Source organism: Musca domestica, unplaced genomic scaffold (genome assembly GCF_030504385.1).
Source record: "Musca domestica strain aabys unplaced genomic scaffold, Musca_domestica.polishedcontigs.V.1.1 48, whole genome shotgun sequence".
NCBI classification, from domain to species: Eukaryota; Metazoa; Arthropoda; class Insecta; order Diptera; family Muscidae; genus Musca; species Musca domestica.
The window spans coordinates 3,871,913-3,887,850 of NW_026712340.1; the positions used below are offsets into that span (position 1 = coordinate 3,871,913).

Genomic DNA, 15,938 nt, shown 5'->3' on the forward strand with positions numbered 1-15,938 from the left:
CATTCTTATTAGCGAAATCAGACACGTAGTAAAAGCAAACATGCAAGCAACCAAAAATCACAAGTTCTTTTTTTTCTACACAGCCTTCTTTCCCCTATCCAAAGAAAAAGAAAAAAAGCAAAACTGGAGATTGATGGTGACGTTGTTGGCGTCACTCTAAAAGGGTTTTGATGTGGCGAAAGTTTGACCAAGAAACAAGTTTGATTGTTGGCTGGATTCGTGTGCTTACACAGCATTTGAAACTAACTTTAGCCTCTCAATCAACTGTTTTGCCGGTAGTTCTCAAATTGATGTGAAATTAATAAAATTAAATGCCTAGGGGTAAAAATGGTTTTTTAAATTGACATATTGCTACTTTTTGATTTGTCAGTGGGGTAGATTGGTGGTGTACATGGGATAGAGATCTTGAAAGAATCAACAGGAAAAAGAAGTCTTCAAAGATTTCCATACAAGGCCTTCAAAAGGTCTTCCCTTAATACACAATTTTCTGAAAATAGACTAACTAAGAACTCCTAGAAAAAACGGCTGAAGCTAGAATCTTGAAATTTTTCATGAGGTGCTTAGACCTGTGATAATGCTGGATTTCTGGAAATTCGTAGTAAAAGGGTACGAAAAGTAATAAAATGTACTAAAAATTGAATACTTTTCAAATTTCTATTCTGATATAAATCAGACGTGGAACAAGAAGATTCAATTAATGCCAACAGCAACAAGGAAAAAAATTTTGAATAGTTTTATCAAGGTTTTATAGTTTAAGCAGGTTTGTGGCTTAAGTTTTCTGTTTTATTGGAACACTACGTTTTTTTGGGTTTTTGGAAATTCGTACTAAAAGGGAACGAAAAGTACTAAAATGTACTAAAATTTGAATACTTTGCATTGGACAAACGGAATAAGCTAGAATTTTAAATTTGAAATAAGAGTCACTGATGAAGTTTAGGATAAATGCAACCATGGAAATATGGAAATTCGAACTTTAAGGTTACGAAAAGTTCTAAAATGGTACTAAACTTCTAAAATGGTACGATTTCGTATTATATTAACGGAAAGAGCTAAGCACTTGATGTTTGATACGAGAATCAAGGTTGGAAAATAAGTTTGATATATTAAGGTGGTTTTGAAAATGCGTACTAAGTGCGCGAACTGTACTAAATGGAATGGAACAGTTTGGTTTAGGGCAAACGGATGAATGTGGAATTTTGAAAGTTTGAAATGGTCTCCCTATTGGTGGTTTGGTAGGTTTGGGAAAGTGCGCGGAATGTACTAAATAGTACGATATTTGGTATATTTTGGTATTAAGAGAACAGATAGTGCTTGCAGTTTGCAATTTTGTATTAAGATCGCTATTTATGTGTAGCCATGACCCTTCATGTGTTCGAAAATGTGTACATTAATTGTACAAAGAGAACTGAATGGTAATATATTTTGTATTGGGTGAAGGCATATGATTAGAACCATCAAATTTGACATCAAAGTCTCTGTTGGCATCTGGAACTGAAATATGGGTTTGGAAATGTGTATTATAATTGTACGAAAAGTACTATATAGTACTAAATTTGGTACAATTTGGTATTGGGTGAAGAGATAGTGCTTGAAATCTGCAATTTAGTATTAGGGTTGCAGTTCCTTTGTAGCCTGGACATATGGAGGTGGTTTTGGATATGCGTACTATAATTGTACTAAGTGGTACTAAATTGGATATTGGGTGAAAGAATAGAGCTGGAATACCGAAATTTGATATTGAGGTCTCTGTTGGCATTTGGAATTGGGTTTTTGGATAAGTGTATTATAATTTTTCGAAAAGTACTAAATAGTACTACATTTGGTACGATTTGGTATTGGGTGAAGAGATAGTGCTGGAAATCTGAAATTCGGTACTAGCGTCGCTGTTCATTTGATAGCACGAAAGTACTGAATGGTAATATATACTATTACTATAATTGTACAAAAAGTACTAAATTGTACTTAATTTGATATTGGGGATAAAATCCTGAATTCTTAAAATGGATGACAAAGTTGATGTCTGTAGTTAAGATATGGAGGTGATTTTGCAAATGTTACGAAAAGTACTAAATGTGACTAAATTTGGTATTGAGCGAATATATAATCCTAAAATTTGTTATTAAGGTCCCTGTTAGTTTCTGAAGATAAGATTTGAATTTGGTTTTGGAAATGTGTGTTATAATTGTACGAAAAGTACTAAATTTTGAATTGGATATTGAGGTCTCTGTTGATATCTGAATTGAGATATGGAGGTGTTTTTGGAAATCTGTACTATAATCGTACGAAAAGTACTAAATGGTTATAAATTTCGAATTGGGTGAAGGGATGACCTGAAATCCTGAAATTTGATATTGAGGTCTGTGTTGATATCTGGAATAGAAGTATGGAGGTGGTTTTGTAAATGTGGTTTTAAGATATGGAGGAGGTTTTGGAAATTTGCGCTCGAAAAATACTGAGTGATACCAAATTGGGTATTGGGTTAAGGAAAAGAACTGAAATCCTGAAATTTGATATTGAGATCTCTGTTGGTATCTGGAATTGAGATATGGAAGTGGTTTCGGAAATGTGTACTATTGGTATTGGGTGTTGGGATGAGCTGGAATCCCGAAATTTAATATTGATTTCACTCTTGGTTTCTGTGGTTGAGTGAATGAGCTGCTTTTGGATATGCGAACTATAATTGTACGACAAGTACTAAGTGGCACTGGTTAAAGGGATGAGCTGAAATTTTATATAGATGTCACTGTTGGTATATGTTGAAAATAGGTACTATATTTGTACTTAATGGCACTAAATGGGGGAAATTTAAGAACTGGAATCCTGAAATTTTATATTAAGGTATCTTTTGGTATATGATATTGAGATCAGCTTGAAAGTTTCAAAATTTCAATTTGGTCATTTTGACTACTAAAAAGGCCTAACACGAACTGTAGGAACGAATCTAGAATTTTAAGGTTGACGGTTAGCTGAGGAAGTAGCAGGCACTTGAGAGTATATTTCATTTGATTTTTCACAAAATAATTTCTGAACAATTTTGATCTGAGAATCTCGAACATACCTTTGATAAACGTTTTGTTTTTTGTCTAAATTTTTGTAACAATTTCTGACAATTTAATTTTTTATATTTTTTCAAAATTATATGATTTTTTTATAAACAAAAAAATTGTATAAACTTACCGTCTCTTGAGGCATGGTGTTACAACTGCGCAATGGCAATTTGTAGCGTAAGGTTCCCTCGTGGTCTCTGTGAAATAAAAAAATGGTTAAATAATTTATTTTTATCAATTTTTGTCATCGTTCTTGTTTTTCTTATTTCTACCCACCTATATTCCGTCAAGCATGTCGAGTTTTTCGACAAACCCTTTGGATACACCATACCACTGAATAGACCAGTCTCATGATTAACGGGTGCATCTTTGATGGTAATCAACATGGAACCGGATAAACATTTGATTTTTACCGTCGGCTCGACCATGGGTTTTTGTGATGTTGTGGGTTCCTCATCGTCGGCATAGATATCTTCTGGAAGGAAATTATAGACAAATTGTAAGGAAAAGTTTAGAATTTTCGATTAAAGACAATGAGTGAGAAGTTTTAATAGATAACAGCAGCTGGAAACCGGTATCATCGGCTACACAATATTTTGAAGACATTTTATCAACCGATTTCATTCACAAAAATGGAAGTGGACCCAATATTTAATTCTGATACTTCCTTTCTTAAAGGTTTTCTTTTTACCTCATGACGGAGGCTATTCGGTTCGGCTAGTTTTTACTTTGCTTAGAATAACAAGTAAGCAAAGACAAAAGTCGTGCAGGGCCGGCCATTGAAAAAGCAGATTGACTGCTCCATACAGGATGAGATGAAAAAACTGCAACCATCTTCAGACTGCTGTCATTTCTAAGCCACTCGTCCGACAGCTGTTAAAATTATTCCAGTGATAGCTCATTATATTGTTTACAAGCCTACAAAAGCATTTTGGTGAGAATTTTCCAGAAAAAAGTTATTCGTGATGGAATTCAAGCGTGATGGTGTGATTTCTTTATATTTGGCTGGAAAACCACAAGTGGCTATCGTTAGAGCAGTCCAGCATTTAAATGTGAATAAATCTTTTGTGTTCCATGATATCGCTCGTTACCGTGATATTGCTAGCGTAGACCGACGTGGACGGAAGAAAACAGCAACTTCAGCAGAAATGGTTCAAAAGTAAAGAAATGACTTGATCGAAACCCGCGTCACAGTGGCTGAAAAATGGCTTGTGAGCTGAACATATCGCAATATTCCATTTGGCAAATATTGAAAAATGAGCTTGGGGTAAAGCCATTGAAATTTCAAAAAGTGCAAGAAATTACACCGCAACAGAAAGAAAATAGACTCAAAAGAGTTAAAGATTTGCTTCGCTTGGCCGAAAGTGGTGAACTGCAGAATTTGGCAGTTCTCCGATGAGAAAACATTGGTTGTCCAGCAGTTTGTAAACAAATAAAATGATCGTGTTTACTTGCCAAAGAGGTCAGCTGAAAAGGTGCACCTTCAGTTGGCCACCAGAAACAGAACTCAAGCGAATGGCATGCTGATGGTGTGGGCCGCCATAACAGCCGATGGCCGCTCTCCGCTCGTATTAATCGACCGTGGCCGCAGACCTTGGACATTCCAACAGGACTCAGCACTATCGCACTCAGCACGCGCCACCTAAGAATGGTTACGAAATGAGGTTCCTCGTTTCATTTCCAGAGCACAATGGCCAACATATCGCAATATTCCATTCGGCAAATGTTGAACAATGAGCTCGTGGTAAAGCCATTGAAACTCCAAAAAGAGCAAGAACTTACACCGCAACAGAAAAAAAATAGACTCAAAAGAGCTAAAGAGTTGCTTCGCTTGGCCGAAAGTGGTGAACTGCTGAATTTGTTTTTCTCCGATGAGAAAACATTCGTTGTCCAGCAGTTTTTAAACAAATAAAATGATCGTGTTTACTTGCCAAAGAGGTCAGCTGAAAAGGTGCACCTTCAGTTGGCCACCAGAAACAGAACTCAAGCGAATGGCATGCTGATGGTGTGGGCCGCCATAACAGCCGATGGTCGCTCTCCGCTCGTATTTATCGACCGTGGCCGCAGACCTTGGACATTCCAACAGGACTCAGCACTATCGCACTCAGCACGCGCCACCTAAGAATGGTTACGAAATGAGGTTCCTCGTTTCATTTCCAGAGCACAATGGCCACCTAAATTTGCTGATAGCAATCCGTTGGACTATTGTGTCTGGAGTATTTTGAAAGGCAAGTAGTGCCAAACAAAGTACCAAAGTGTCGATCACCTCAAGCAAGCGCTTCGCCGGGAATGGACCAAAATACCGCAGAGCAACATTCGGGCAGCGTGTGTCGGTTTCATTGGCCGTTTGAAGGCCATATTTCGTGCCAATGGTGACCAATTCGAACAAATCTAAACTTATTCTAAAATTTGATGCTATTTCCGATATTTTTTTGCTTTCATTCAATAAAATTTAAAAAAAATTAAAAATTATGGAGTTTGACTTTGTTGCAGTTTTTTATCTCACCTTTTATTAAAAAAAAATATTTTTGAAAATTTTTATTTTTGATTTTTTCCAATATATTTTTTTTAAGGAAGACAAAATTGTGGATTTTTAATATTTCCAGAACATGATTTTTTCTATAAATTACAAAAAAAAGTAAATAAATAAATATATATAAAGTGGAAATGTCTCAATGGGGTCTGGAAATTTTTAACAAAACATGCTTAGTCGTTCACAGTGGGCCCACTCTTACTTCCAAACAAATGAGTATTATTTGTTTAAGTTTTGTAATTTGAGCGATAATATTCCGCAAAAAAAGAACACACACCGTTCTATGTAATAGACCTGAATGGGAAAATAAGTGGTTGCTATTTGCAGTCCCCTCCCTTCCCCATTGAAATACGCGATAAAAATGACCATCAACAATAAATAGCAGAACATTCAAATAAAAATAAAAACAACAATGATATTAAATTGTTGAAGAACTAATAGCAACAACAACAATGATAAGAAATTATTAATGAATCAATAACACGTGTGTGTTTGTTTTTATTTAAACAAATACTTCAAATGAGAACCACTTTGAATGTTTCATGAAATATAACATGGTTGATATTGGCAAGTTTTGGCATAGAGTTGGAGCATTTCGGAGAAAGCAGTTGAGAAAAAAAAAACCATGTATAAGGAGTAAGTCGGAGAATTTTGAGATCGAATTGTTTAATATATATTCTTGGAAATTAATTTCCAGATCTACTTTATTAATTGTGTTGGGCGCCATTTTGGTGGGCACCTCAGGCCAGATTATTTACTCGGGACCATGTCCAGATAATATTCAAACCGTGGATAGTTTGGATATACAAAAGTATTTGGGTTCCTGGTATGAATATGGCAAATATCCCGTGTATTTTGAGAATGAGGGTAAATGTGTTATGGCCAAATACACCTTGAATGCCGATGGCTCGGTTAAGGTACAGAATAGTTTGGTAAATGAGAGGTAAGTTAAATAGGAAAAACATTACAATATTTAATTAAATTTGTGAATATATCTTTCTAGGACAAATATCTATGAAAACATTATTGGCTCAGCTTCGGTGGTTGCTCCGGGAAAATTATTCGTACAATTCCCCGTATCACCATCCTATAATGTGTCGAGTAATTATTGGGTTTTGGATACGGACTATGACAACTATGCCACCGTTTATTCCTGTACCCCATTGTCCAGTGAATCACATGCAAGTAAGTTGGAGGATTTATTTTTGTAAAATCCACAAATTGAAATTTTATTTTTAAAAATCTCTTAGCCATTGTTTGGATTTTAACCCGGGACCAAATACCCAGTGCCACTGTCATTGATAAGGCAGCCAGTGCCTTGGTAAAGAACAATATCTCTCTCTTGCCTTTGAAGATTACCAATCAAATTTCTTGTGGTGATGTTAAAGAACAAAAGGACATGTAATTAGGATGAAATGTGTAAAAAGCCGGATTCAAAAATAAAATTAAATTCAAAATTGAAATTGTTATTGAGGTTTCTGTAAATATGTATTTAAATTATATTACATTATTTATTTACAAATATATAATGTGTGCTAATTTTAATTCTTTTTTGAGCATCTAAAGTCGTATTTCAAAAATACTTTTAGAAAAGCTAAAAAGAGCTAATCAGTTACATCCTAGGACAAAATTCAAATTTTTCAATAATTGAAGGGAAAATTCAGCAGGATATGAAAGCAGAGTTAACAAGTAATAAAGCAGCTAACTTCTAACGGGCCAAACTTTATATACCCTCCACCATTTAGAAGAAACTTGAAAGATTTTAAAATAATTTCGTTCGAAATGAAAACCGTTGTATGGGGGCTGCAGCTGCCTGATTACTGATATGCGACAACAATTAACCAACAATTTTAACCCTTTAACCAAAGAGGTCTTCCTAATCCTTTTTTTATACCCTACACCACAAGGTGGTCAGGGTATTATGTCTTTGTGCATTTGTTTGTAACAGGCACATACACCAAAATTAGACCTGAAAATATGTATGCCAAATTTGATCGAAATCGGTTCAGATATAGCTATAGCTCCCATATATATTGTTCATCCGATTTGTTATTTTTGTCCTCCGCAGCCGTAATATGCACTCTGCAACAACAATATTTGGGGAAATATATCAAATACAGCTCAGAAATATCCTTGCCAAATTTTATCGAGATCAGTTCAGATTTGGATATAGCTCCCATATATATCTTCGTCCGATTTACCTTTGATTGTGCACCAAACGTCTAATATTTGCCCAAATGGGATGGAATTTGGCACTTACGACCGAATTGAGTCTGGAAGGTAGTATGTCAAATTTGGTGAATATCGGTTCAGATATAGCTATAGCTCCCATATATACTGTTCATCCTGTTTGTTATATTTGTTACCCACAACCGTAATATGCACTCCGTAACAACGATATTCAGGGAAATATATCAAATACAGCTCAGAAATATCTTTGCCAAATTTTATCGAGATCGGTTCAGATTTGGATATAGCTCCCATATATATTTTTATCCGATTTTAAATTATTTGTGCACCAAATGGGCAATACAAGTCCGAATTTAAAAGATACAAATGCTTCGGCATATTTAGTCCTTTGAACTTTAGATACCGAAATACATCAAAAGTCTAAAACGTAACCAAATGCCAGGAATACTAAAAAACTAATTTTAGAGCTTAAACCGCACTTCATGTGAGTTTATGTAAAATTCTCCCACAAAACCTTTAGAAGAAAGATATCAATTACAAAAACTATTTCTTTGTTTCCATTATATATCAAGAACCCAGTAAGGAGAGGTATGCGTATTTAGTAGAGCTCTCGTAACAAAAAAAGTTTATATTGGGAATTTATGTGAAGTAGATGATACCATCTATGAACCTTATTTGAATGCGTATCATGGCTTTAAAGTAGTCACAATTTGGGAACTATACAGGGTGAGATTAAAAAAACTGCAACAAAGTCATTCGCCATAATTTTTACATTTTTTTTACATTTTATTGAATTAAAACAAAAGATGTCGGAAATGGCATCAAATTTTAGAATAAGTTTAGATTTGTTCAATTTGCTCACCTTTGGCACGAATTATGGCCTCCAAACAGCCAATGAAACCGTCACACGCTACCCGAATTTTGCTCTGCGGTATTTTGGCCCATTCCCGGCGAAGCTCTTGCTTGAGGTGAACGACACTTTGGTATTTTTTAGTGCCAACCTTGCTTTCCAAAAATACTCCAGACTCAATAGTCCAAAGGATTGGCGAGGAATCTCATTTTGTAACCATTCTTGGGTGGCTCGTGTTGAGTGCGATGGTGCTGAGTCCTGTTGAAATGTCCAAGGTCTGAGGCCAAAATGTTTGCGTGCCCAAGCTTTAATAAACCCTCCAGAATATTTTTGAGATAATATTCGGCATTTATTATTCGGATGCCACGGTCGATTAATACAAGCGGAGAGTCACCATCGGCTGTTATGGCGGCCCACACCATCACCATGACCGGCACTTGAGTTCTGGTGGCCAACCGAAGGTACACATTTTCAGCGCACCTCTTTGACAAGTAAACACGATCATTTTGTTTGTTTCATTTTGTTTTTGTCATTTTGTTTGTTTTCTCATCGGAGAAAACCAAATTCGGCAGTTCACCACTTTCGGCCAAGCAAAGCAACTTTTTAGCTCTTTTGAGTCTAATTTCTTTTTGTTGCGATGTAAGTTCTTGCACTTTTTGGAATTTCAATGGCTTTATGCCGATCTCATTTTTCAATATTTGCCAAATGGAATATTGCGATATGTTCAGCTCACGAGTCATTTTTCGGTCACTGCGACGCGGGTTTTGATCAAGTCGCTTCTTTACTTTTCGAACCATTTCTGCTGATATTGCTGTTTTCTTCTGTCCACTTTCTTGACGTCGGGCTAAGCTACCAGTATCACGGTAACGAGGGATGGTACGAGACACAAAAGATTTATTCACATTTAAATGCTGGAGTACTGTAACGATAGCCACTTGTAGTTTTCCAGCCAAGTGTAAAGAAATCCCGCTATCACACTTGAATTCCGTCACGAATAACTTTTTTTCTGGAAAATTCTCACCAAAATGCTTTTGTACGCTTGTAAACAATATATTAAGCTGTCACTGGAATAATTTTAACATCTGTCGGACGAGAGGCTTAGAAATGACAGCAGTCTGAAGTCGGTTGCAGTTTTTTTCATTTCACCTTATATATGGGAGCTATAGGTAAACTGAACCGATTTACACCAATATTTAAAGTATTTGTTTCTGGGCTGAATTTCGTCGGAAGGGCATTTGGGCTGATATTAGCCATTTGGAGTACAATAAAACTTAAATGGGATATTGATATGTGTGGGAGTTACATCCAAATCTAAAGTGATCTTGGCCACATTTTAGTCACTTATTTCTGAGCTGTATCTGATATCTGGTACCAAAGATCATTGTTGTGAAGTGCTTATTACGCATGTTAGGGATTTAAAATCCCAAATATGTGGTAGCTATAGCTATATCTTAACCGATTTTCTCCAAATTTGATTTACTGGCTTCTAGACTGAATTCGGTGGGATGTACCAAAATACAGGTCATTTGGGCTGATATTGGCCATTTGGTGCACTACTAACCCGAAATCGGTTGAAGATATATATAGGAGCTATATCTAAATTTGAACCGATTTTCACTAAATTTCAATAGGGTTAGTCCATGTGCCAAATAAATATTGTTTGGAAAATTTCATCCCAATCGGATAATTTTTGTTCAGAAAAATACATGGGCAGGCAGGCGGTCGGACTGACTGACATGCATAAATCGACCCAGAAAGTGATTTTATGAAGATCTTCGAAGTAACTATGGGTCTATCTGGCTTCCTTCTTATGTTACAAACAAATGCACAAATATATAATACCCTTACCATTATGTGGTGTAGGGTATAAAAAGTGAAAGCGGGGGATTGTCCACCCTCCATGTTAGTTACTTTACGATGTAAAAATTCAAAACGCCCAAACAGGTGTCTTCTATTTTAAGCTCTGCTTTCAAATCTATTGGGGTTTTCTTGTAATTATTTTTTTTTGTGTACAGTGCTATTAAAATGCGTATTAATTTATAATAATTAACTAATTAATTTTGAAATTTAGAAGCAGTTAGAAATGAGGTTCCTTATGTTATTAAAGAATTTCTTTTCAATTTCAAGAGACTTGAAGAATAGTAACGTAGTTTTTTTGGAGAGACCACCATACTGCACTTTACATGAATAGGGGCAGTTCGTGATTAAATGAAAAGCGTAAAATTGAGCATCATTAGGTTCTATGCCATGCACTGTTGGAACTTTGAACATGATAATATTCAAAGATTTTAAAAATTCTAAGCTTTTTTTAAATGTAATGGTTTCTGGGTGGTCACAGAAACGATTAATTTAAAAAAAAAAAACGAAAGTGTGAAAAATCGAGTTATTCTAAAAAATAATTAAAAACAGTAGATTAATTAGAAAACTTTCTAAAATGTTTTTTTTTAATTTTGAAAGCACCCATACCTGGCAAGTTTTAAGCTAAATTTTTTTTATTCTAAATCGCGCTGCTTCATTTGTTTCCATTAATATTCCGTACCAAACTGAGTCACATTCGAAATGCAGATGTGACTGTTTTTCAATTTTTCGTTTATTTGTTATCTCCCAATGCGTGTGTGTGTCTATTTTTTTGACAAAGTATGACAAAAACCAAAAATCAAGGTCAAAAAGTTCCGGTTCAATAATATTTGACTATTAAGTATTACGTGTATTTTACGGCTGGCTAAACTCGGTCAATAAACTCTTTTAATTTTATACTGGTGTAAAACCGAAGTCACACCTCAATGCAAACAGATGACAACAAGTGTCAAAGTGAGAAAAAAAGATGACAAACGCTTGTAGGAGCGAACCGCATTATCATGAGTAAATAGTAAGATAAGTTGAAGTGGGTCTCCCTCCATGTGGAAAATAATGGAGAAAACGTGAAAAGGTCTTCCTTATGAATAGAAGAAGCTTTGAATTTCATTAAAGCTCTTCTATAGGTCCGCTAGGAAAACACTCGTAAAACGATTCATAGGGTTTTTATTAGAAGATTTATCTGGTCGCCTTAATATGACTACAATGGGAAGTCCGTTTTTGATATTTTATAGGGGAACCCAAAGATCTTAAAAAACCGAATGATATTGAAAACAATACATATGTGACTTCCCTAAGAAACCCTACCCTACTGCTCATATATAAGAAAATGTCATGGGCTTGTTTGAAATTAAGAACACATCATAGATTTCCATGAGAAGACAACTTGACCTTTTATGACCAGACTTCATATTCTTCAATATGAAAGCATCATGACATTCCTTGAGAAAACGTCTTAAACATCTACGAGAAGAGCGTTCGGCGTTTTATCTTCGACATTTTTATGGACTTCTTTGAAAAGACTTCAAGAACTTTTGAGAGAATACATCATGGTTCTTCCTGAGATCTCCTTGATTTTTCTTAAAAGGATCCTTTTGTTTTTTATGCCCATGAGAAAAAAATCCTCTAGGACAAGAACTCATCATGGACTTCCATGAGCAGACAGTTTGGCCTTTTATGACTAGATCTCGTGTTCTTCTATATGAAGGCATCACGATATTCTTTGAGAAGGCTTCTTAAACATCTACGAGAAGAGGCTGCGGTGTTTTATATTCGATGGTTTATATTTTGGAGGTCTATGAAAAGACTTCAAGAACTATTGAGAGAACACATCATGGTTTCCTTAAAGGGACCCCTTGTCTTTTATGTTTCTGAGGAAATCTTTTGGTCTCCTGCGAAAAACCCTCTTGATCTACTATGAAGAGATTTCATGTTCTTTTATGAGAAGATCTATAACCTCTTAGGAGAAGACATTGTAATCCTATGAGGGAGGTAATTTTAAACAATCTACTAAGAGAAGACCTCATGAACTTCTAGGAGAGGACTTCATAGACTTCCAGGAGAACCTTATGTCACATGAGAGGATGTCTTCGTCAACAAGACAATTTTTTCTTCTATACAGATTTTGAACTGACCTTTTGGTCTTTTATGTGAAGACTTCATGGTCTACTGCTGGAAGACCTCAGAGTCTACTTTAAGTAGAACTTATGTATTTTTAGGAAAATATCATATTATCATTTTAGAGAAAACCTTGTGATCTTTTATGACAGCCTTTTGTGTGAAGACCTTGTGTAGTTCTAGGAGAAAGCTTCAAGGGGCCTTTTAAGATGACTGAGTGGTACTTTATGAGTAAACCTCTCATAAAATCACCTCTTGGCCCTCCATGAGAAAATATGGTGTGTTCTATGCTATTTCTGAAGGACCTCATGGCCTTTATGTGATGACTTTTTATACCCTCCTAGCCTAGCATGGAGAATATATTAAGTTTGTCATTCCGTTTGTAACACCTCTAAATATATATTTTAGACCCCACAAAGTATATATTTTCTCGATCAGCACAAAATTCTATGTCGATTTAGCGATGTCCGTCCGTCTGTGGAAATCACTCTAGCTTCCGAACGAAATGAAGAAGGTTGATAAAACTTTACTCAAATGTATATTATGTCTGCAGGATTTTTGGTATTGAAAATGGGTCTTGTAGGTCCACGTATATATGGTAACTCTCCATATAATGGTGCCTCCCTATTTTCGGTATTTTGATAATTTTGGCGACATAAATCTCAGTAATTTTTCAAATTTGATGTTTGAAGTTCGTCATGAATACTACAGCGCAAGACGGAAAATTTTCTGTGCAGGTTCACGTTTTCGTATAGCTCCCATATAACTGTATCTGTCGATATTCGGTATTTTGATGGTTTTAGCGACATTATCCACTGGAATTGTTTTAAATTTGGTATTTGAAGTTCATTATAGGTACTACAGCCTGTGACAGAAAATTGTCTATGCAGGTCGAGGACTTCGTATAGCCTTCCCTATATTCGGTATTTTGCTGATTTTAGCGACATTATTCACCGGAATTGTTTCAAATTTAGTGTTTGAAGTTCGTAATGGATACTACAGTCTATGACTGAAAATTATCCTCGCCTTCGTATGTCCCCAATACAACGGTACCTTCCTATATTCGGTATTTAGATGAATTTAGCTACCTTATTCAAACAAATAACAAAAGTTACCTATGCAGGTCCACGTCTTCGTATAGACCCTAATATAACGGCTATATTCGGTATTTTTATACCCTCCACCAAAAAAGGTATGGAGGGTATATTAACTTTGTCATTCCGTTTGTAACTCATCGAAATAATCATTTTAGACCCAACAAAGTATATATATTCTTGATCAGCGTAAAATTCTAAGACGATTTAGCCCTGTCCGTCCGTCTGTCCGTCTGTCCGTCTGTCCGTCTGTCCGTCTGTCCGTCTGTTGTAATCACGCTACAGTCTAAACGAATTAAGATAGGAAGCTAAAATTTTGCACAGATCTCTCTTTTGTCTGCAGGCAGGTCAAGTTCGAAGATGGGCTATATCGGTCCACGATATCGTATAGCCCCCATATAACGGTACCCCCCGATATTCGGTATTTTGATGATTTTAGCCACATTTTTGAACGGAATTGTCTGAAAATCCACACAAGGAGTTCCTTGTGGGTACTTTATACCTCAGCAGAGAATTATCTATATAGGTCCACAATATCGTATAGTCCCCATATAACGGTACCCCCCGATATTCGGTATTTTGATGATTTTACCCACATTTTTCAACGGAATTGTCTGAAAATCCACACAAGGAGTTCCTTGTGGGTACTTTATACCTCGGCAGAGAATTATCTATATAGGTCCACGATATCGTATAGCCCCCATGTAACGGTACCCCCCGATATTCGGTATTTTGATGATTTTACCCACATTTTTCAACGGAATTGTCTGAAAATCCACACAAGGAGTTCCTTGTGGGTACTTTATACCTCGGCAGAGAATTGTCCATATAGGTCCACGATATCGTATAGCCCCCATATAACGGTACCCCCCGATATTCGGTATTTTGATGATTTTAGCCACATTTTTCAACGGAATTGTCTGAAAATCCACACAAGGAGTTCCTTGTGGGTACTTTATACCACGGCAGAGAATTGTCCATATAGGTCCACGATATCGTATAGCCCCCATGTAACGGTACCCCCCGATATTCGGTATTTTGATGATTTTACCCACATTTTTCAACGGAATTGTCTGAAAATCCACACGGGCAGTTCCTTGTGGGTACTTTATACCTCGGCAGAGAATTGTCCATATAGGTCCACGATATCGTATAGCCCCCATATAACGGTACCCCCCGATATTCGGTATTTTGAAGATTTTACCCACATTTTTGAACGGAATTTTCTGAAAATCCACACAAGGAGTTCCTTGTGGGTACTTTATACCTCGGCAGAGAATTATCTATATAGGTCCACAATATCGTATAGCCCCCATATAACGGTACCCCCACGGTATTCGGTATTTTCATGATTTTAGCCACATTTTTCAACGGAATTGTCTGAAAATCCACAAAAGGAGTCCCTTGTGGGCATTTTACCTCCTCAAAATGAAGTGTCTATGTAGGTCCACGATATCGTATATCCCCCATATAACTGTAACCTCCGGTATTCGGTATTTTGATGATGTTAGCCACGCTTTTCGTTGGAATTGTCTTAAAATCAAAACAAGTAGTTCCTTGTGAGTACTTCACCCCCTGAGAGAGAATTGTCTACACAGGTCCACGATATCGTATATCCCCCATATAACGGTACCTCCCGATATTCGGTATTTTATGATTTGATCCACATTTTGTGGGTACTTTATACCTCGGCAGAGAATTATCTATATAGATCCACGATATTGTATAGCCCTCATATAAGGGTACCCCCGATATTCGGTATTTTGATGTTTTTAGCCATATGTTTCAACGGAATGGTCACAAGGGGTTCTTTGTACACAAGGGGTTCTTTGTGAGCACTTTACCCACCGACAGAGAATTCTCTATATAGGTTAACGATAATGTATAGCTCCCATATAACGGTACCCCGCGATATTCGGTATTTTGATGATTTTAGCCACATTTTCCAATCGTATTGTCTGAAAATCCACACACGAAGTTCCTTGTGAGTACTTTACACGCAGACATAGATTTGTCTTTATAGGTCCACAATATCGTATATCCCCCCATATATCGGCACCTTCCTATATTAGATATTTTAAGGATTTTAAAAGAATTTTTATTGGATTTTATTTTTTTTGAAAATTTTCTAATTTGTTCCAAATGGTGGAGGGTATTCAAAGTTCGGCCCGGCCGAACTTACTGCTTTTTTACTTGTTAAGATTATAAAAGCATTTTTAACGATTTTTTTTTTTTGAAAATTGCCAAATTTG

The 15,938-nt window shown here is 36.1% G+C and overlaps 2 protein-coding genes across 7 annotated transcripts in view; one reads left to right on the plus strand and one right to left on the minus strand.

The window, feature by feature from the left end:
• The window catches only part of LOC101893299 (Zona pellucida-like protein), a 133,825-nt gene that overhangs the window by 29,009 nt on the left and 88,878 nt on the right, over positions 1 to 15,938 (minus strand). For 3 of the 6 annotated variants that reach the window (XM_059127804.1, XM_059127805.1, XM_020035306.2), the window contains exons 4-5: positions 3,324 to 3,519; positions 3,178 to 3,244 (exon numbers count right to left, since the gene is read on the minus strand). In XM_059127804.1, the coding sequence (XP_058983787.1) occupies positions 3,178 to 3,244; positions 3,324 to 3,519 (263 nt within the window). Of the gene's footprint in view, positions 1 to 3,177; positions 3,245 to 3,323; positions 3,523 to 15,938 lie in introns of all 6 variants that reach the window. The other 3 variants (XM_059127802.1, XM_005179235.4, XM_020035305.2) reach the window with 1 other exon arrangement.
• Positions 6,127 to 7,125, plus strand: LOC101893129 (apolipoprotein D). The gene is made up of 4 exons (XM_005179234.4): positions 6,127 to 6,216; positions 6,278 to 6,523; positions 6,584 to 6,765; positions 6,831 to 7,125. Exons 1-4 carry the CDS (start codon positions 6,206 to 6,208, stop codon positions 6,983 to 6,985), a joined length of 594 nt encoding a protein of 197 aa, XP_005179291.1. The 5' UTR covers positions 6,127 to 6,205; the 3' UTR covers positions 6,986 to 7,125.